The sequence below is a fragment of the Xenopus laevis genome, chromosome 1S (assembly GCF_017654675.1).
Source record: "Xenopus laevis strain J_2021 chromosome 1S, Xenopus_laevis_v10.1, whole genome shotgun sequence".
Lineage (NCBI taxonomy): Eukaryota > Metazoa > Chordata > Amphibia > Anura > Pipidae > Xenopus > Xenopus laevis.
Genome location: NC_054372.1, coordinates 129,504,957 through 129,528,001, shown reverse-complemented (window position 1 = coordinate 129,528,001; position 23,045 = coordinate 129,504,957). Strand labels below are relative to the sequence as shown.

Here is a 23,045-nt window from a genome sequence, read left to right as displayed (position 1 = left end):
AATGTATTGCTCAGAGACCACTTCTGAAGACCGTTTGCAATTTAGAGCATTTGAAAATGTTTTAGCAGTTTTATACCACTATCAACAAGAAGCAACCACCATAAGCTTAAGTTACTGATGCAGGAGGCTTTTCTCAGTGCTTCTCTGCTCGGGTTTATGACAGGAGCAATATAAGTGAGCAGAACAGCAGCTCCAATGAAGAGGCAGAGAAGAGATGGGAACATTTATTTAGGGAATGAAAATAAACTCATGCAAAAAACAAAAACATCATTATTTTACAATCAAACAAGCAGATGTGTGGGGGATACTACAGTCCACTCCGCAGTCCCCCACAATGGATGGAGCATCATCATCCACATTCCACACAGCAGTAGGCTGCAGTCCAACTTCAGCAACCCCCTCGAAGTGCAAGGACCAAATGTAACACTGAACCTCCCTGTATCTTGTAGTCTGCTGCTGTTTTCTCATCATTCCTGGAGATGAAATTAGGAAACAGTTTGAATCGAAAAGATAACAATAAGATAAGATTACAGCCTAGAAGTGAGAGCAGCTATTTTAAGAGGAAACATTTGTCTACCCATATATCAGCTTCATATCAATTGTTTTTGTATCTAAATGTCAACACAAAGGCTTCTATAATATTAGTCCCTCTGTGTTTTTTGGTACATGCCAATCAGTTACCTGCAGAAACTCTAGAATACGCAAATTCAAACAAACAGAGCTTTTATTAAAATAAATAAATAAATATATATATATATATATATATATATATATATATATATATATATATATATATATATATATATATATTAATTATAGAAATAAAATAGTATAGCTACTAGAAATGGTTATATATAGCACTAGTTGTGTCAAAGTGTTCTCTGTCAATTTCTGCAATTGCTTTATTATGCCGTAGAAAGGATTCAAGTAGGACATATGTGTTATTGCTGGATAAAAGGCTTCATTACTACTTACATTTGTTTTCCACTGTAAATCAATCTTTGTTGCTGTGGTGGAATCCCCTCCTTTTCCTCCACTCGCTCCTTTATCCTCTCCACCTGCACAAACATAATAGATCAGTCGTTTTACAAAGCAAATTCTCTAGAATTTCTACTTTCAGTTAGACTTGCTGGCTTAAATTACATCTGCTACTTCCTGATCAGTGTATATTGATGCCTTTACTCCTATAAACTGTATTAGGTGCTTACATCTATATAACTATATATTCAGCACATTGTTGACCTTGACACAAAAATGTCAGTGGTACTTAATAATTAGCTTGAGAATCGAAAAGGTAAATGTATTAGCATGAAAATGTTGATCCAAGTCTTGTAATCCAAGGCAACCAACCAAAAGGTAGCATTTTCTGGTCTGCTTGATAGCAGATGCATACTTTGCTTCTGTGTTCTTTCAAGCTATGAGTTATAAATCAATTTCTTGTAAAAAGTAGAATGGAGCAAATGATCTCAGAGGATAAAGGGGGTTATGTAAATAAAGGCACTACGTTTGCCCAGGACCAGTAACCCATAGCAACCAATCAGCAGGTAGCATTTACTGGTCACCTGTTTAAAAGCAAACATCTCATTGGTTGCTATGATTTACTGCTCCTGGGCAAAATTAGTGCCTTTTATTACATATGGGAGAAAATGTATTATTTGGCATGTTCACTAAGTTTAAAAACGTAGAAAATATGTCAATACCCACTCCTGCTAACAAATAACGTACCCCTCCGTGACCAAAACCTATGAGCGTCTTCTTTTTGGAGCTCAAATTAGTTTGCTTAAAATAACACTTTAGTACCTATATCAGAGCTAGATGGTGAAAGAAGCATTACACAGCTGGAGACAAGCCAAACTTAGCATCCAAAAAATAATGATGCCTAAATCATTCTGTAGGTAGCCAGGTAATGGACAATACAGGGCTGTATTTCAAGTGACAGATAAGTAATAAGTATAAGTGAAAATGAAGCACTGCATGGTTCTGACCAGTACACATCTGTTACATGACTGGACTAAACAATTGGTAGTGATTTCAATTCACATGAATATTAAAGCACTATTATTCTACATCCCAAATCAAGAGAAATATTTTCCTTTATGGATTCAAAACTTATTCCACATATAAAAAATAGGAATTCAACAGTCTATAATTTTAAAATACAGTTGTTATACTTCCAAACTGAATGCTGAACTGTCTACCAAAGAACTTGACATGTTTTTTAATACTAATTTGAATATTGAAATGAGGGGAAATTGCAAACTGGAGAATTGCTGAATTAAAAATGAAATAAAGGTGAACTAAACTGACACTAACAATCACCAATTTGTGGAAAATATATACTTACAGAGCTGCTATAAATCGAATTTGGGAAAAAAAAGTAAATAAGTAAATTATAAATCTAAATGAAAAACAGCACTCCCATAAAATAACACAGTTATAATACACCTTATGTTAAAAATCAGTTTACTTGTACTACTCGTACTAGAGGCATATTATTTTGTCACCAAACCATTGTTGGTATATGTTTTATATGGTAATGAAATTTTAACGTGATTTCAGATTTTTTAAAATGGAAATAAACTTATTTTTAACATAAGGTGTCTTATAACAGTCTCGTTTTATTTTATCTAGAGATTAATCATAATTTTAAAAAAAAAATAGTTGTACTTGTATGCACAGTCATGCAGACCTTTTTACCTTATCTGTTGGCTCAATATCAATTTCTATCTCCTTGCCAGTCAGCGTCTGAAATAATATAAAAAGATAATTATATACTAAACAAAGGTGCATTGTTTACAAATTATGCTTTAAACTACTTTTACTAGTAGGAACAAGCAGGGGGGTTTACATGTCATGTGTCTTCTATCTGATAGTAGTCAAAGTGTTATGGCATCATTTTGTGTGTGCACAAGATATGTTCCATTCCTGGTTTAAGTAAGCCTTTATAAGACAGCTACTATGCTCTTGATATAAACAGAAAGTTGCTCTAATACGGATTTAGAACCTTAAGAAAAATTCTTGCTATATGTCAGATGTTAGACTTGCTGCTTGAGAGGTTCTATGTAAATTCAATATTCAAAAATACATGGGAACAAAAAGTATATATCATACAACTGTTTAATATATTTTTCTTGACAGTTTAGGAGAAGCACTACTTGGATTTAGCTAACCCTAACAGTTTCTGCAAATGAAGGGAGAAGTCTGACAAATAAAATCCTTTTTGCAGCCCTTGGGCCACCAGTTTTATAATTTGTTATAATCACCCTGAATTAGTGGATCCCTATACATATCATTAGGTTAACCACTACCTAAAATAATTGTGCAGTTTTTATGTTAAAAACTAGTATCCCAAAACACTGGTTTTATAATATTTTTAGATTTACTTGTAATTAGTGCTGGACAGATTTCAGTTACCATATAAAATTGCTGTGGAACACAGACTTTTCCACACCAAGCCTTTTAAAGGCAAGCACACAGTTAATTAATCATGATCAAACCCCGCAGTGTGGTGGTCAGTGAGATTCCTTCTTTTCGGACCACCACAAAACAAAATTATCTTTTGTGATCACTTTAAAAAGTGCTACATCTGCTGATTTGAGAGAAAGGGAGTGTAACTATTTGATTGCCCTTCCATACACAAGTGACTAGAATGTAGCAATTAACTGGATTGCTACCAGAAGCTTGCTTAGTTCCCAGTACAGAAACATGAGCAAACTTTAATTTTTGGAATGTTTAGGGAGAGCTGAGAGGTGAGGCTTAAAGTTAATCACATCAAAAGTAAGTATCTGTTAATAGCCAGCTCTTTAAAGGGATGGTTCACCTTTAAGGTAACTTTTATTATGTTATAGAACGGCCAATTCTAAGCAACATTTTATTTGGTTTCCATTATTTATTTTTTATAGTTATTTGCCTTTTTCTTCTGATTCTTTGCAGTGGGCGTCGCTGGCTCCCTTCTAAAGAACAAATGCTCTGTAAGGCTCCAAATGTATTGTAACTTTTCATTACTGATCCTTCTATTCAGGCCCTCTCCTATTCATATTCCAGTCTCTTATTCAAGGCAATGCATGGTTGCTAGGGTAATTTGGACTCTAGTTACCAGATTGGTTAAGATGCGAATTGAAGAGCTGCTGAATAAAAAGCTAAATAACCCAGAAACCACAAATAATAAAATATGAAAACCAATCACAAATTGTCTCAGAATATCACTCTGTACATCATACTAACAGTTATCTCAAAGGTCAGCATGTTCCCCTCTTGTTACAACTTTTTCAAATCCCTGAAAATGTCATCAGTATAACATCGGGGTTTTTTTTTACATACTCGCAATCTCCTGTGAGTATTGGAAGCTTTACAGAAAAGACTGGCCTCACCCTGCTACAGCAACAAAATCTATCATCAATAAGCCACTGTCTGGAGCTCCCACCATGCACCTGGCCTCTGTGCAGTAATCCCCCTTTCATTCTCTCCCTTCCTTCCAGTCTAAGGATTCCTCTCATGGTGCAGCCTCGCTCGTCGACTATCTCACCCCACATTCCCTCTACTCCGCATTCTCCAATTTATAATAGAAGCTCCTTTACCTTCACTTTGATCAACATGCTGCAGTTTTTGTGTCAAGCCTTTCTGCCGCTATCTCCGCCTCCGACTGCCGTAACTTCCGGGAGCGGCGTAGGAAGCCGGAAGTTACAAGTGACAGGGCGCGTGACGTCACATCACCCGGGAAACGTCTGACAGGGTTCTTCTTCGTGACAAAGTACAGTATTCATACATTTGTAATATGTCCGTTCTTAAAATGCATTTGTCTGTTCATTCTCAATGAAATCTGCTCAGAGCACATTTACATGCATATACTAGGTTTCTCATATTCTTTTCTAGTTGCTTCTTACTGTACATTTAGTCGTGCGCAGTCACCTTCATACATTTGTGTGTCACGGATCTGCCATACTGTCATTGTCGTGCCTGTGAGGCTCGTGGTTCCCTCGTTGTGACGTTCAGGCTTGTAGTGAATAACTAGACTAACTCATTCTCGCTTCTCTCTTTATTTTCACATCTGATGCACACTGTCACAACAATTCTCTTTTTCCCCCTCATTTAAATAATATTGATCAAATCATGTCCTGTAATGTTGCCACCTTCCCTGAAAAAAAAAAGAATGTTCTAATGGAATCTAATATCATTCTTAACAATAGGACAAGTAAAATAGCCGTCAGGTGGTGGGTGTGTTATTAATGTGCAAAGTGCTTTGTAGAAGGGCTGTTTACATTTGAGATAGATATCACTGGTAATGTTTCTAATGGCAACAAAGCTACAATTAGAATTTGAACAGTCAACAACAGGAAAACAAAGATCTGATTGGTTGCTATGGGCAGCGTCAATGGTGATATTTATCTAACGCCGTAGACTATTAACCACCACACTCTTTTTTTTACAACTCTTCCAGAAGTAACAGTTTTGATTCTTCAGGGGTAAGTACACTGTTTGGGGGGGTGATTATCTCAAATTCATCCACTTGCTTCAGGTCCATTAAAGGAGAAGGAAAGTCATTTTACACTTGGGGGTGCCAGATGTTAGCCACCCCCAAGTGAATATGACTATGAAGATTTTCATTCATCCCCAAGTGAATGTATTTACTTACCTGAAACCCCGGGCTCAGGGGCGATCCTGGCCCCTCTGCCGCCTGAGGCAGCAGTAGTTGCTGCTGCCCCCCCTCCCCCGGAAATTCACTCTTAAAGTACCAGGAGCAGCATTTTTGCTGCCCCTGGTACCTAGTGGGGCGCTGCTGCCTGAGGCGACAGCCTCAACTCGCCTCATTGGCGAAGCACCCCTGCCCGGGCTGGTGCTCCTATCAGCAGAAAACTGCACCGGCCCGGGGTTATTCCAGTGAGCACCACAGAGCGATCTCGTGTGGTTGCCCATGCCCATTAGTTTGAAAAGCAGAACTTTAACTAAAAAGCCGGCTATTTCATTCTACTGCGCATGCGTCTGCTCCGGGAAATTTGAAGAAAGAAGAAGCCGGAAGAGGATCGAATTTCCTTCTCCTTAAAGCTAGTTTAGTTGGATGATGCTATTTTCAACATAATAAGGACATTCATTGCAGATAACGAGGAGAGCAATCCAGAAGCAGGTTTACTGCTACAAAGTGATTTATTTCAGACTACAGTCTGAAATAAATCACTTTGTAGCAGTAAACCTGCTTCTGGATTGCTCTCCTCATTATCTGCAATTTATGGTTACATTGACGGACTGGCGGTGAGGTCTAAGAGGATAGAAGCATCACAGCATTTAAAATCTTGGCAGTGCGCTAAACAGGGGCGCTTCGCCAATGAAGCGAGCTGAGAATCTCTCCTCAGGCGGCGGCGCCCCCACTGGGTACCAGGGGCAGCAAAAATGCCGCTCCAGGTACTTTGAGCCAAATTTATAGTTTTCAAACCGGAAATTCAGCTCTTCTAACACAGAGAGCTCAATTATGCTCTCTGCGCTAGCGTCCTGGTCATCACTGCCGCCCTCGTGGACCCCCCCTCCGGCGCAAAAAGGTGAGCGCACGGGTGGCAGCAACAGCAAGCTGCCTCAGGAGGCAGAGGGGCCAGGATCGCCCCGGGTGTAAAGTATCTTGTTTTTGGCATAATAAGGGCATTGGGCCATTGTAAGCCATTCACATTTTTAACTTGAACCACTGGCCTTGTTTAGGATCATTGCCTTGGGGTCTGGACCTCGGTAAGTGTCTGTTCCAATGATACAGTCCAATGCCATTTCAAAGTTTCAATCAGAGAAGGAAGTTTATTCAAGCACAGAATACAAAAGCATTCAGTAACTGCAATGAAAAAGGGAAAAAAATATTTTCAACTTGACCTGACTTATATGCTTTAGAAATAGCAAATGGTATCGAAATGAACCAGAGTTCAGAGGTTATATAGGCCTCAGACTAATTAGGATTCCACATTGCTCTGCTAATAGATGCACATTTGCCCATGTTAATGTTACTTAGCAAACTGAAACAGCTTCTCTTGCAGTATTTTCTTGACTTATGCACTATCCATTCCAAGTTTTATTTTAACAAGATGCCAAGACCTTACTTATGAACAGCAGCTCACCACCATACTGGTAACTTCTGGTACTGGTTAACAATATCAACATTTCTTCATAACACTGACCTGTGGATATGAACCATGTAAAAGTTTGTTTGGAGTTCCCTTATGAGACCAGGTGTGGTTCTATGAGGCTGCCCTTCATCAGCAGGGATTCAGATTCTCGTTATAGGGATTCTGTCATGATTTATATGGTGTAGTTTTTTAATTAAATTACACTGTGTGCTTGTAATAATTCTTCCATTTAAAATTTAATTCTGGAACCAATAAATGTTTTGTTTAATTTTAATATTGCTCTGTAGGCACTATATCTGATCCTATGCCTTCAGAAACAGCCAACACAGCACAATTCAACTGCTTCCAGATACGCTATTGATCTTCCTATTCAATGCTATCTCCTAACACAAAGGGGCAGATGTATGAAGGGTCGAATATCGAGGGTTAATTAACCCTCGATATTCGACTAGGAACTAAAATCGTTCGACTTCGAATATCGAAGTTGAACGATTTAGCGCAAATCCTGCGATCGAACGATCGAAGGATTATTCGTTCGATCGAACGATTAAATCCTTCGAATCGAACGATTCGAAGGATTTTAATCCAACGATCGAAGGAATATCCTTCGATCAAAAAATCTCAGGCAAGCCTATGGGGACCTTCCCCATAGGCTAACATTGACTTCGGTAGCTTTTAGCTGCCGAAGTAGGGGGTCGAAGTTTTTCTTAAAGAGACAGTACTTCGACTATCGAATGGTCGAATAGTCGAACGATTTTTAGTTCGAATCGTTCGATTCGTAGTCGAAGGTCGAAGTAGCCCATTCGATGGTCGAAGTAGCCCAAAAAACACTTCGAAATTCGAAGTTTTTTTAATTCGAATCCTTCACTCGAGCTTTGTAAATGTGCCCCAAATTGTCTTGGCTGCTCCCTGTTTATATTGCTGCAGGCATAACTGACGTTTTGCATAATTGCATGACAATCTCCCTTTCATATTTTTGAACAATTACGTGAGAAGTCAGTGTAACCTGCATAGATTAACATAGGGAGCAATTCAAAGGTATTTTCAGGAGCTCGTTTGCCTGTGGTGAGCAAAATATCTCGAAGGCGACAGTGCCCTTAAGGGTTACGGCACACTGGGAGATTTGTCTAGTGTCAATGTGAATTGTAGACAGTAAAACATATTATTTTGTTGATGGGTTGCTGGCAGGAAAAGTAGGAGGTTGACATTACTGCAACTTGCAGTGCTGCAGAAAAGAGAGACTGACGTTTATAGAGTGCAAGGCTGAGGGCTCTTGGGAAAGTCACCTCAAATTTGTCATTAGATGTAAAAAAGAGTTGGCTCTTTTGAATAATGGATTTCAGTACAGGATTCTGCTGGAGAAGCACTATTAACTAGTGTGTTTTGAAAAAATTCCCATCACTGAATCCTTTTAAAAGAGAACAAAATATTTAAAGGGATATGGCATGATTTTTATGATGTCGTTTTTATTTCTAAATTACACTGTTTACATTGCGCATACAATTTACTCTACGATATAAAATGTCATTCCTGAACCAACAAGTGTATTTTTTTTTTAGTTGTAATATTGGTGTGTAGGCAGCCATCTCAGGTCATTTTGTCTGGTCATGTGCTTTCAGAAAGAGCCAGCACTTTGGGATGGAACTGCTTTCTGGCAAACTGTTGTTTTTCCTACTCAATGTAACTGAATGTGTCTCAGTGGGACCTGAATTTTACTATTGAGTGCTGTCCTTAAATCTAACAGGTAGCTATCCATTTAAACTCCCTTTAAACTCTTAGGGATGGTAATTTGTGCCCTGGGTTGATGCTTTTCAGGGGACTTTCTTGTAGAGTGCCACACCCCTGCTTTGTCTTCTTAAAGTATCCTTTTTCAAAGATTTAAGATAATTAAAGCATGAACATGTACTTATACAAGCTACTGAGAGGTGAAGGAATTTTATTTTTTTCTCACAATATTTTATAACTTGAAACTAATGTTCAGTTTCAGTACTTTGAATTAAAAAATTGAGAGTAGGATTTATTATTCAGTAAAATTCAAGAATTTAAGGTTCTTAATACTTTTGTAAGAAACTCTAGATTTAACTGCTGCTGCAGAAGTAGTTTACCCAAAGGAAGGTTGTATGTTGGCTGTCCCTTTTCTAATGTGTCATCCATGCCTCCATTGTATGTGCTCTTTGTTCTATAAATCAGTAATTTTCTCACTGTATCTATATCTATGTTTCAGCTAGTTCTCCACAATGCCACGAATCGACAATGATATTAAATTGGATTTTAAGGATGTATTGCTACGACCAAAGAGAAGCACATTAAAGTCTCGGAGTGAGGTGAGTGTACTTTAAGACTACATTTTGGGGCTGACCAAGAAATTGCTTGTTTCACCATTTCAGTTTATGTTTAATCAAACAGTCCATATCTTGATAAAATCATGCTGCCCATAGATAACATCATATCTCACTCTCCTTACAGTTATTAGTGATGTGCGGGTTGACCTGAAACAATCAGGTTGGGTGGGTTCAGGCTGAAATTTGGGCAGCCATTGTGTATTAGTATTGGGTGCGGACAGGCCCGGACTGGCAATCTGTGGGTTCTGGCAAATGCCAGAGGGACTGCTGTAAGTTATCACAGACAATGACTATTTATTGGGCTGGTGGGGGGCTGTTTGGGCCCCTGTGTGGGCTGTATGGGCCTCTGTCTACTCAAAATGCCAGGGCCTATTTTGAATCTCAGTCCAGACCTGGGTGTGGATCACATTAGGGAAGTACACTCCCTGTCCCAATTCCCTGTTTTGGAACAAGAGGTGTGCACATAAGTAGTGTATGGAGCAGGAAGGTGCAGGTACAGGTTGGGCGTTGGTCCAGAAATGGCAACATTAAGCAAGGTATGGTTAGGTGCGGGTTGCAAAGTATTCAAAATCTTGCACCACTACATTCACATGTAAATCTATGAATATCCTTCGAGGACTTAATTTGCCATATCATGTAACGTTGGCTGGAGTTCAAACCTTGAGCCCCAGTGAATCTTATGAATAGTGTAAAACAGCAACACATTTGTGTGGTGGGATGAAATTCTCAGTCTGTGAATGGCAGCACTGCTTTTGCCTCTTGCCCAAAGCTCTCAGTCAATACCCCAAATAGGAGGTGCCCTACTTTGCAGCAATCTTTGAAAGAGCTCAACATTTTTATTCGTCTATCAGCTTTCATGTGCTACCGATACTGGAATATGACAGCCCTTATCTTCATGCCATCATCTGGATGAATTATGAAAATTGTGATGATTATGTCTCCACGTTGTTAATCTTATATGTAGTACAACATTTCACAATTAAAATGAGGCCAAGATTTCACTGGAGTTATCATTATTAGTGCATTTCATTACTAAGGGATATCTTAGCTGGCTGAGCAATTATATTTGTTTTTATAGATATACTTTGTGTCCAGTTGTGTTTTAGAAAAGAAAAATTGGCCACTATTACCTGCCAACTCCTGGTCACAGCTTATTTTCCATGTTTGGGAACAGCCTCAATTAAATATAGTCAGATATTGCTCAGGACGGCTGAAAAATCTGTATGGCTGTGGATTGCCTATTAACCAGGTACATGAGTGCCTATTAGTGATGGGGGAATCTTATCCGTATCACCAAAAATGTATGAAATGGCAAAAATTCGCCAATATGCATATGGGCGACAAAACATTTTTTGGCACACAACAATTTTTTTAACCCATTCAAGTCTATGGGCGTAATTTTTGTGGCAAAACTTGGCAAAAAATGTCACTCATTACTAATGCCATTGTTAGGCAAAGATCTGCTTGTTTGGAAAGGTGTATGACCCATGCTTTAGTCTGTTTTGTGTTTCATCAACAATCAGATCTTACATGTTTGAGTTTTTAAGCTGTGCAGCTTTTGTCTCTGAGTTATTAGCTGCTTGATCTAAAGATGTGGATTCATTTACAATTTATCAGATGCATTAAGCATTAAGATGTTGATTCCTTCAATATAACTTCCATTATTTGCCTTGCAGGTGGAGCTTACCCGTGTTTTTACGTTTAGGAACTCTGGACAATCGTATGAAGGAATCCCTATTATTGCTGCCAATATGGATACTGTAGGGACCTTTGAGATGGCACGAGCCCTGTGTAAGGTGAGGCTTGTTTGTTTATAGTAGGTAACATGGCACAGGTGTTGTATTTTATCTGCCCCACCATCCTACCAATCCTCTGTTTGCAGTCACAACAATCTACTGGGCTTATATGTCAGTGAGGAATAACAAGTTTCAGTGGCCTCTGAGAACTCCCATGTTCCAAAGCTCTCAAAAAAATACACGGGGAGGCCCATTTATCAGAGTCTGAATTTATCTCATTATTTTCTGAATCTGCATGGGTTTTTCCCCCCCTTGTTTATCAATACATTTTCATGAAAGTTTTCTGTGCTGGAAAAACCCACGTTTTTTTTCGTATTTTCCACCTTTTTTTCTGTTTTTTTGCTCAAAAACCATGAAATCTTCAGATTATTGCAAGAAACCCAGCGCAAATCAAGATATCTTCGTGACTTTTCCCATTGATTTATATGCAACCTCGGCATTCTTTTCCATCCTCGGGTTATAATAAATCCCTAAAAAAAATCTTTGAGTTTTTTTTTCCACTAAAAATTCGAATTTTATAGTAAAAAAACACACATTTTTTGCCTAATAAAAAACATAATTCTAAGCAATATACATTCATTAAACATTTTTATAGTTATATAACTTTTTTTATTATATAAAAAGTTATTTGTATATGTATTGCTATTGAAAGCTGTTTGTTCTATTCCCTGCTCTTTGGAAACATGAGACATGACAACTCATGAACAGATCTGTCTTTGCTGGGTAAACTTTACAACATTGCACCAAATAACTTTAAAAGCACTGAAAATTTTAATAAATGTATTTTGGAAAGTTGCATAGAATTATGTTTTATTTTATTAGACTGTTATATTTTGGGGTTGACTTGCTCTTTAATGCTTATGCACAGAGCACTTCTTCCCTGGCTGAATGAATGGGATATCTTGCACCGGATAAAAAAATCTGCCACACACTAACTTGTTGGTCTGAATGAAGTGCAAATTATGGGGTGGGGGGCACCTACATTCCTTCACCCTCATGAATTGTCAGGCCCTGGCAGCACTATTTACACTGGGGCAGCTACTGGTCTCTTATTCTAAAGGATATGTAAACCTTATAAAAAGTTGATTTGTTTTATATTAATGTTTTTGTTTGTTTCAAAGAGATACACATACTTAATCCTAAAATGAAACCGTTTTTTTAAAGTATATCATAACATTGTCTTTGTATGAGCTTTATAATTTTCCTGTAAAAATATTTCTTGAAGTACTTCCTAAAACAGTCAGGTTTAGGAACTTCAAGTAACAATTACTTACAAAAGCAAACCTATTGGTGAAAAGTGATTTGTCATAGGGGGTTGCTCCTGGGGTAGGGGCTGTTATAGGGGGTTGCTCCTGGGGTCGGGGGCTGTCGGAGGGGGTTGCTCCTGGCGTCAGGCCATCGGAGGGGGTTGCTCCTGGGTAGGGTTGCCACCTGGCCAATTTTATTAATAGGGAAAAAAGATAAGTATATATAGGAAGGCCGGTATTTTTTTCCAGAAAAGGTCGTAACCCTACTCCTGGGGTGGGGGCCGTCAGAGGGGGTGGCTCCTGGGGTGGGAGGGGTCCTCATAGCGGGTTGCTCCTGGGGTCGGGGGCCGTCGGAGGGGGTTGCTCCTGGGCTGGGGGTTGTGTGGGGCCCCCAACCTGGACACTGCTTTTAAGGCTCTTGTTTCAGGGCTTTCTTTGTGCATGCAGATTTAGCCTTGTGGTTAATGTTCCACACAAAGGGACATGATTTTCCACTGAAGTTTTTGTTCATTTTTTGAGCGCCCATTTGTCTTGTCATGTTTGCTAATAATTCCATATTCGATTAGTTTGGGCCTAGGTCTATGAAAGAATAAACAGATAGCATATGATGTTTGTCTAGCACTAAAAGGGCCTTAATTGGCAATAAGCAGACAAAGGGTAAAGCACACAATTCATACTTACAAGAGCAATGTTACATTGTTATAATTATGCTGTATGTCTCCTTGAATATTTTTCAACAGTGTTCTTTCACTGTTTGTCCAGAGTTGATTCTGTTCTTGGGCCAAACTGTGCTATGATTATTATTTGGCTTACGGTTTTTCGATTTTTACTTGCTACAGACAACAGTGTTTTCTCTTTTGGTGATTTCCACAAGAATCAAAACAGTTGTTACTGACTAATAGTAAATTTCTTCTTATTAGAGGAGCTACAACGAGCAGGTTCACATCCTCCTGCCCATCTGGTGTATGCATTTTGCCATTTTTATGTTCACTATCTTTTTCCCTAATCAACCCTCTCCAAATCCTTCTGTCCAAAATGCTTGCTTTCTACTGAAGTTTAATTCTGTTCTGTTATCTAATATTTAACCTTCTTCTCTCAGTTCTCTCTCTTTACAGCCGTACACAAACATTATACAGTGGAGGATTGGAAAGACTTTGCTGCAAGTTCCCCAGAATGCTTGGAGGTAAGAGCTTAATTACATTCCCTCTCACATTCAAGCAATTACTACTATTACTTATAACCCAGCCATCTCACACTCAACTACTACTAGATTCAACTAATGAATCACCATTCATTCCTAATCCAACATGCTCACTTGTCTACAGGAGTATATATATATATATATATATATGGCAACTTATATATATGCATTGTGCTGTTTCAATCATCTAATATGATATCTAGTATAGGTAAATCTAAAAACAACTGGACTTAATCAGCAAGTCCAGTTCATCATTATCATCATCATTTATTTATATAGCGCTGTCAAGATACGCAGTGCTTTACTGCAGTTATAGCAAACAGGGAATAAATGGTGGATAACAGACAAGGATTACAGAGTACAATAGGGTTTACAAACTAAAAGGTTAGGGTACAATTGAGACATTAGGATTGTATAAACACTTTGTCATTTTTGATACAGATTAATTAAGGTACATCGAATAGGCCTCTTTAAACAGATGGGTCTTTAAGGAGCGCTTGAAAGTTTGGAAGGAAGGAGAAAGTCTGACAGCTTGTGGCAGAGAGTTCCAGAGAAAAGCAGAAGCCCGAGAGAAGTCTTGTAGACGAGAATGGGCAGAAGTGACCAGAGGAGAAGTGAGGCGAAGATCAGAAGCAGAGCGTAGGTTTCGTGAAGGAGTGTATTTGGAGATTAGAGATGAAATATAGGGAGGGGTTTCATTATTAAGGGCCTTGAATGTGAGTGTAAGTAATTTGAATTTGATTCTAGAAGAGATTGGGAGCCAGTGAAGGGACATACATATGGGAGCAGCTGATGTTGAGCGGCGAGCTAGATGAATGAGTCTAGAGGCCGCGTTTAGAATAGATTGGAGTTGTGAAAGGTGACTTGTTGGAATACCTGTGAGGAGTAAGTTGCAGTAATCAAGGCGGGAGATGATGAGAGACTGAATCAGTGTTTTAGTTGATTCTGAACTGAGATAGGGTCGTATTCGAGCAATGTTGCGCAGTTGAATACGGCAAGATTTTGCAAGTGTTTGAATGTGTGGTGAAAAAGACAGATGAGAGTCTAAGATGACTCCTAGGCAGCGTGCCTGTGTGGTGGAATGAAGGGGGGGTTGTTTACGGTAAGTGATATCTGAGGGACAGGGGAAGATCTTGGAGGAAATATGATGAGTTCTGTTTTAGAAAGGTTCAGTTTCAGGTGGCGCTGTGACATCCAGGAGGAGACAGCAGAGAGACAGTCTGTGACTTGGGAAAGGACAGAATTAGAAAGATCAGGAGTAGACAAGTAGAGCTGGGTGTCATCAGCATAAAGGTGATACTGAAGTCCAAATGACTGAATGGTTTCCCTAGTGAAGTTGTATAGAGCGAGAACAGCAGGGGGCCAAGAACAGAGCCTTGAGGAACTCCAACAGAGAGTGGGAAAGTAGTAGAAGTAGACTTAGAGAAGGAAACTTTAAAGGAACGGTCAGACAGATAAGATGTAAACCATGAAAGAGCAGTGTCCCGAATGCCAGCTGAGTGTAGAATGTCAAGGAAGAGTGTGTGGTCAACTGTGTCAAAGGCTGCAGAGAGATCTAGAAGGATTAGAATGGAATAATGACCTTTAGACTTTGCCAATAGAAGATCATTGGTTACTTTGGTGAGTGCAGTTTCAGTTGAGTGTGATGGGCGGAAGCCAGATTGCAATGGGTCGAGAAGGGAGTTGTGAGTGAGATGCTGGATCAGGCGTTTGTATACAAGCCTTTCTAGTAATTTGGATGCAAATGGAAGAAGGGAGACCGGTCGATACTTAGTGGGAGAGCTGGGATCAAGGGAAGGTTTTTTGAGGATAGGAGTGATTAGTGCTTGTTTGTATAATGATGGAAAGGTACCAGTAGAGAGTGAAAGATTGAATAGGTGGGTAAGTGCAGGAGAAGTCCAGTTGTTTTTAGATTTACCTATACTAGATATACCATGACCTGGATGAATGAAAATCTTCATAGTCATACATCTAATATGAGCACGTTCCTACATTAGGTGGATAGCTATATAGACAAACATATACATAGAGGGATAGACTAAACAGTATACTGTTAATTGTAATGGTTTTATCTCCTGCATGCTAATCATTTTAACTATTTGATTCATATGGTTCCTTTACACTAGCTCTCAAGGTTGCTTGAAAATCAAAGCTTTTGTCTTTACACTGTTTTGTTATATTACTTTTCCACAGAATGTTGCTGTGAGTTCTGGGACAGGTCAGTCAGATTTCCAGCATTTAGAGAAAGTCCTATCAGCTGTCCCTCAGGTTCGTTACATCTGCTTGGATGTGGCTAATGGATATTCAGAGCAGTTTGTACAACATGTGAAGGATGTTAGAGCCAGATTCCCTAAGCACACTATTATGGTAAGAAGGAAGTTAGTGTTTGTCTAGTGTTCTTCTATTGCACATATTAGCTCTTCCCGTCTTTTAACCAGAGGCTTTTTTGTCCATAGGCTGGAAATGTTGTTACTGGGGAGATGGTGGAGGAGCTGATCCTGTCTGGGGCAGATATTATAAAAGTTGGAATTGGACCAGGTACTAGCCCACGTTACTTCTTCTTCTTCATTTACACTTATGGACTTTCCTATACCTGTACAATGGCTGAATTCACCCACACGTGAAATGCCTACATTCTGAAAAGGAATCTGCTTGCACTTCCCAAGCTTCATAGTCCATGTTTCCTGAAATACATAAAATGCCATGCCACACAAAGCAAATCAATGCAGAAGATCTTGAGTACAAAACTATTATGTTATTTTGTTACTGTTGTTTTTTGTCTGTACATTACAGTGTACAGGTTACAGAGTGCTTGTTCCATAGTATTCTCTTACAGTAACTTGTGCTTTTTTTCTTCTTTAGGTTCTGTCTGTACAACCCGGAAAAAGACTGGAGTTGGATACCCCCAGCTAAGTGCCGTTATTGAGTGTGCAGATGCAGCACATGGACTGAATGGCCACATTATATCAGTCAGTATAAAAAAATGTGGACTATCAATGTAAACAAATACATTGCCTATTTGGAATCCAAAACTTTTCAGAAAGAAAATTCTTAGGTTCTGTCCTTATTTTCCACTTTTGGTGCATGAATCATCTATTTCCAGTGGATTTCTGCATGTGTGGTCACCAACTGCACTGTTTTGTCCCTTTGGTTTATTTCTTACCTATCTTTGTTGCTAAAATAATTCACAGTTGCTATGTATTATATAATTAGGATGCACAAGGGTACCTTTAAGCCTTTTGCATTCGCTGTTCCAATGGTAAATTGCTGCAATCTATTTGCATTATGGCATTTTATCACACATTTATGTAACTTTATTTTTTGAAAGGGAAACTCTTCATTTTAACAAATCTGGTCTGGCTGGCTGCATGGAAATCATTTGTAATCCCGTTTTTATCATATGATTAAACAACACTTCTGAACACTTGCAGCTCAGTCACATTCTATGATGCATGTAAATCCATGCAAATGCTTATGTGAATGCAAGGATTTCTGTGAAAAGTGTTGGGAAATTGCCAGCCCATCAATCTGTAATGAAAAATTATTTTTATATTGACTCTAAAAATGTGTGCTTACTGAACACTAGGTCCACAGTACAATTCCATGCACCAGTTATCTTCAAAAGTTAGCATTTTTGCCATATTAACATTTAGTGGCAGATTTATCAAGGGTCGAATTTCAAAGAATCTTCGAAATTCGAATAAAAAAAAAACAACTGAGATTTATTAAAAAACCGAATTCGAATTGTACGAATCAAAGTAACATCGTATTTGATCAAATTCAATTCAATGTTTTTTCTAAAAAAACCTTAGTTTTTTCAAAGTCCACCAATTGACTCCAAATAGGTTCAAGGAGGTCCCCCATAGGCTAAAACAGCAATTCAAATAGAAAAGAATGCCAATACCTGTGGTTGCAGCAAATGGGGTGATCCATGAGGAAGGGCCATGCGGTCCCAAAACCTTTGATCATTTGAAAAGTGTTGTATAGCACCATTGAATAAATTTGGGATCACCCCGTTTGCTGCAACCACAGGTATTGGCATTCTTTTCTATTTGGATTCACTACTGGCGTGTGGCTAGGCCAGTGCCATATACCTTTATCCCCTGAATTGACTTTGCATAAAACAGCAATTTGGCAGGTTTTAGATAGCGAATGGTCAAAGTCGACATGATATGACATGATAAATTTAGAATTTTAGATTTTTTTTCAAATTAGAATCAAATTTGGACTATTCCCTAGTCAAAGCACACAAAAAATAGCTCGTAATTCGAATTTTTTTGCTTTAAATTTTCACTTAGACCCTTGATAAATCTGACCCTTAGAGGCACATTTATCAAAGGTCGAATTTCGAATTCATGTGAGTTTTTAAAAATTCCCATAAATTCGATCAATCAAAATTTATTTATAAAATCCAATTTTTAAAACTCGGATTAATGGAATCGACCCGACAACTCGAATCAAATTTTAAAAACGCAAAGAGTTTTTTCTCCAAAAAAAAATTTGAATGTCAGGAAGGCTGCAAACAACTCAAAATTGATCCCTGGACCTCTCCCATTGACTTAAACAGCAATTGGCAGGTTTTAGGTGGAGAATAGTCAAATCTGAGTTCTCAAAGGGCCAGAGTATGATAATTTAGAAAATCAAATTAATTTTTTTTAAAAAACCTGAATCGAATTTGAATAACTCCCTAGTCAGTTTTTGACGAATTCAAATTTTCAATTCGACCCTTGATAAATCTGCCCCTTAGACTAAAATATATTTATTTAGTAATTATCTACATAATCTACCACTGCTCTCAGAAGCAAAACACTAGCATTAAAAAGTTCTGGGACAAGTTGTTGGAGGATCACTGATAAGGGTTTATGTAGTATTGGGTCTTGACTAATGATTCAGATGGGTCATTAATATAAGGATGTTTCATGGCACAACTATTATATTGATCAGTGTGTCCCAGCAAAATGGATGTCTGAATAAGGAGACTGAGTAGACAAGTACCTAAAAACCAGTGTTAATTCTCGTGCACTCCATAATTAAAGCTAAAATAGGAGTATAATAAGAAAAAAGACCAATGTCTATGCTGACATACACTCATGTTTCAAAATGGAGGTATTTAGATGGGATGGCAAATAATATTTGTGTTGCATAAAGAAGATTTTGCACTTGCTCAGAGAAGGCAACTAAAATTTGGTCTTGCTGCTTTCTGAAGTTTTGGTTACAGCAGACAACCAATAGTGTATTAGAGAAACTGGATAATGTTGATCAGTGTCTAATTGTAGGTCTTTTCCTGTCCACCAGTCCACCCTCCATTGGGCTTTTAAAGGAACAGTTCAGTATAAAAAAAAAACTGTTATAGTTAGTTAAACAAAAATGTAATGGAGTGACTGGATGTGTAACATAATAGCCAGAACACAAATTCCTGCTTTTCAGCTCTATAACTCTGAGTTAGTCAGTGACTTGAAGGGGGGCCACATGGGACATAACTGTTCAGTAAGTCTGCAATTGATCCTCAGCATTCCGCACAGATTCAAAAGCAACAGTTGTGACCCATATGCCCCCCCCCTCAAGTCTCTGATTGGTTACTGCCTGGTAACCAATCAGTGGAAACCAAGAGAGCTGCAAAGCAGGAAGTAGTGTTCTGGCTATTATGTTACACATCCAGTCACTCCAGTCTTTATACATTACATTTTTGGCTAACTAACTCTATTAGAAACATTTTTTATTTTGCACATCTATTTACCCAGTTTTTATTTTTATACTGAACAATTCCTTTAATACAATTTGAACAGATAAGTAAAGAATGACTAAATATTTTTATCCTTTTACAAGGATCATGCTAATAAAATAAGCCAAACAATTTCGAATTTTACATTTCAGCAATGAACTGTGTGATTGCCCTGGTGAGTCCTTGATTTGATGAATGAACCTTGCTTTTGATCGTACTAAAATGAATTGGCTAAAGTAAACTATTTGCATGTATCAGGTTGTGTGCTGACCCACAAATACACAAGCTTCTGATCCCATCTGATCTGTTAGATCACTTTAATTTGCCCATATGTGTATTTTTACTTACAAGATATTCCAGGGTTGTTGATATTCTAAGTAATTACTGTACATATGTAAAGCTTATCTTTTTAAATACTTAACAGATATCAGAATTATAAACTAACACGTTTCTTTTGAACCTTTAGGATGGAGGATGTAGCTGCCCAGGTGATGTTTCAAAAGCATTTGGTAAGTAACCTTGTTTGAAGAGTCTAAATGGTGCCCTAGTCAAATTAGAATTAATTAAATAAGTAGAAATCTCACCTTCTCATGCAGCATGTCTTGTCAGTGCAGACAAAATATGAATTCAAAGACTCCTTCCAGGTCTGGACTGGGATTTAATATAGGCCCTGACATATGAAGTACACAGAGGCCCAAACCGCCTCTACAAGTCCACTAAATAGTGACTCCTTCCATCTGGTATATACTGTATCTGTATGTATCTGTATTTTGTGTTAAACACAATTATAGACTAGTGTAATTGTCTATTGCCCATATTTATATTTCACTAGAGCTGGTTGCTTTTATTTCCACATATTGCCATACTGAGTTCACAAAAAACATTGATAATTAAGGAGTTACAGTTGGTTATTACCTTTGGAAGCATAATCAGTATTTAATGTGGATGCTTCATCTAGTATCAGTGAGCTTGCTAAGTGTGTGCACTCACATAAACCAGTTAACTCATCAAGGATTTACTCATTGCAGGAGCTGGAGCTGATTTTGTGATGCTGGGCGGGATGCTGTCAGGACACACAGAATGTGGAGGAGAGGTAATTGAGAAGAACGGCAAGAAATATAAGCTTTTCTATGGAATGAGTTCAGAGACTGCAATGAAGAAACATGCTGGAGGGGTGGCGGAATACAGGTGAGGAACTCAAATGTTTCTTTTAAAGGGGATCGCCACCAAAAAAAAAAGTTTCTGGATAGTAAAAGTTAATGCTACTCTATACAACTTTTCAATATATATCGATCAAACATTTTTACTGGTTTATTAAAATATGTTCTCCTCCAATCTCGCCTCACTTCAGGGCTTCAGAAGGGAAGACTGTGGAGGTTCCTTTCCAAGGTGACGTCGAATACACCATCAAAGACATCCTCGGAGGGATTCGCTCCAGCTGCACATATGTTGGAGCCGCCAAACTGAAAGAATTGAGTCGTAGAACTACATTCATCAGGGTCACCCAGCAGCTTAATCCAATGTTCAGTAACTAATCGACAGACCTCACATGCCACATTTAGTAGCTCCTTTCCATAGAGTATTTGCAGTCACTGAATCCTTCCAGTGTTACATTTCTGACTTTCTAGTAGTGTTTGGAACTTTGTGAGGCATTTTTCTTTCACAACATGCCTACCTTGAGTTGCCAAATTGTTGTTTTAAACTGACATTTATACAATACACATATAATATGAGTTACTTTTATAAGTACTAAGTGCATTCTATTTATTACATAGGTTTTTTTTCAGTCACTTGTCAGCCCTACATGTGTACTATTGATTGTACAACAAACTGCCAGCATACCTGCTGCTCTCAGGGCTGTAGCCATATAACTGCCACCAGTATCACCGCCCTGTTACTGTGCATTATTATTCCATCAATTTACACATACATGTTAATCACATGTATTCTACCTTCCCAGATTTGCTGATAATCTCTATTCTGAGAGTCAACGTCTCCAGATAAATAAGTGAGCCAGATAATGTGATGAACTCGTCAATTGTTTCCAGTTTTAGTAGTGAGAGGAAATCCTCCCCAACTTATTTTAACTGTAATATTCCCTCTCTTGTATAAGGGCCAGCATTTGTGATTTTAAATGTAATGAACAATAATATAATATTGTTTCTATCAATAAGAATTAATTATTTTGAAAAATTAATTTGTTTAATTGTTAAACTGCAAGTGGCACTTTGCAGCATGTTGGCAATTTCATTGTCTAAAATACATTCCCGCCCTAAGTCTTATTCACTGTAGAAGGACCAATTTCCATAATGTTCAATGTATGTAATCTGTACTCTTACCAATTAACTTGCAAGAGAAATTGATGTTTATTGTTAAATGGCTACATGAACATTGTAGTGGCCCAGCTATTTCATTATCTACAATACATTCCCACCCTGTCTTTTAATTAACTGTCAGTTTCCATGATTTGATTGTGAATCAAGATGCATGTGATTGGTTCTCTTACCAACAATAAAGGTTTGGCTTTCAAAAGCGAAGAGTGTTATTTATTGTAATGCGGCTGCATTCTGCCAATTTCATTATCGACATAGTTACACAGTAGTTTTCATTAAATAATTCCTACCTATATTGACCTTTATACAGAGAAGGCAAATGCAAAATCTGAAACTGTCCCCCAGAATTCTTCATTTTTTCCCCTCACTGTGCATCCTCCAGTATTTCTATTGTTAGGTACAATGACTCCCTGGGCACAGACAGGATGGCAAGCCACTTTTACTCTTGTGCCCCTTTCTGTCATCACAATACCGTCTTTTTCGACAGTATATCTGTTTCCTCCAATGTTATCCTCTAATCCAGGGATCCCCAACCTTTTGAACCCATGAGCAACATTCAGAAGTAAAAGGAGTTGGGGAGCAACACTAGCATGAAAAATGTTCCTGGGGTGCCAAATATGGGCTGTGATTGGCCATTTGGTAGCCCCTATGTGGATTGTCAACATACTTTGAGGCTCTGTTTAGCAGTGCACCTGGGTTTATACAACCAAAACTTGCCTCCGAGCCTGGAATTCAAAAATAAGCTCCTGCTTTGAGGCCACTGGGAGCAACATCCAGTATGATTAGGTATAATGGTGTTGCAGTCAACTTTCTAGGGACACCGAAGTTCTCAAATAAATTCTCAACCCACAACTCACTTTAAAGGATAAGTAAACCATTAAAATGAGTGAATGTAAAATTGATGAGAGTGCTATTCTAAGCCCTTTTGTAAGTTACATTCATTGTTTATTTTCTTTTTATTCCAAGATATTAAGGGAAATATGTGCTGTTAATATGAATGAATTTTGTTACAACAGCGCCACCTGCTGGTCAATTTCCCACCAGTCTGACCACCAAGTAGTCAAGGAAGTGGTCAGAAGAAAGAAAGAGGCTGCTCTGATGTTCTTCTGCTTCGGAAAGATTAGAGAAAGGTTTCTAATGCTAATCCCAATTCATTGTGTTTGACTGTACAGTTAGAGGATCTGACCAGCAGGTGGCACTGTTGTTACAAAACACAATATACAAGTATTGGACTTGTTATCCAGAATGCTCGGGACCTGGGGCTTTCCAGCCTAAAATAAAATAGGCTGGTTCTGCTTACAATAAAA

At 38.3% G+C, this 23,045-nt stretch overlaps 2 protein-coding genes across 5 annotated transcripts; one reads left to right on the top strand and one right to left on the bottom strand.

Moving 5' to 3' along the window:
* Positions 1 to 211: 211 nt before the first annotated feature.
* LOC108707006 (NEDD8) lies at positions 212 to 4,717 on the bottom strand. The gene is made up of 4 exons (XM_018243896.2): positions 4,578 to 4,717; positions 2,698 to 2,745; positions 976 to 1,058; positions 212 to 473 (listed from the first exon to the last, which is right to left on the bottom strand). The coding sequence occupies exons 1-4, from the start codon at positions 4,593 to 4,595 to the stop codon at positions 389 to 391; spliced, it is 234 nt and encodes a 77-aa protein (XP_018099385.1). The 5' UTR covers positions 4,596 to 4,717; the 3' UTR covers positions 212 to 388.
* gmpr2.S (guanosine monophosphate reductase 2 S homeolog) lies at positions 4,660 to 21,942 on the top strand. 4 transcript variants are annotated; one of them, XM_018237082.1, is made up of 10 exons: positions 4,660 to 4,750; positions 9,326 to 9,421; positions 11,116 to 11,235; positions 13,582 to 13,665; positions 15,877 to 16,050; positions 16,140 to 16,221; positions 16,546 to 16,652; positions 19,872 to 19,914; positions 20,434 to 20,593; positions 20,757 to 21,942. In XM_018237082.1, the coding sequence occupies exons 2-10, from the start codon at positions 9,335 to 9,337 to the stop codon at positions 20,938 to 20,940; spliced, it is 1,041 nt and encodes a 346-aa protein (XP_018092571.1). In that variant the 5' UTR covers positions 4,660 to 4,750; positions 9,326 to 9,334; the 3' UTR covers positions 20,941 to 21,942.
* The last annotated feature ends 1,103 nt before the right edge of the window (positions 21,943 to 23,045 follow it).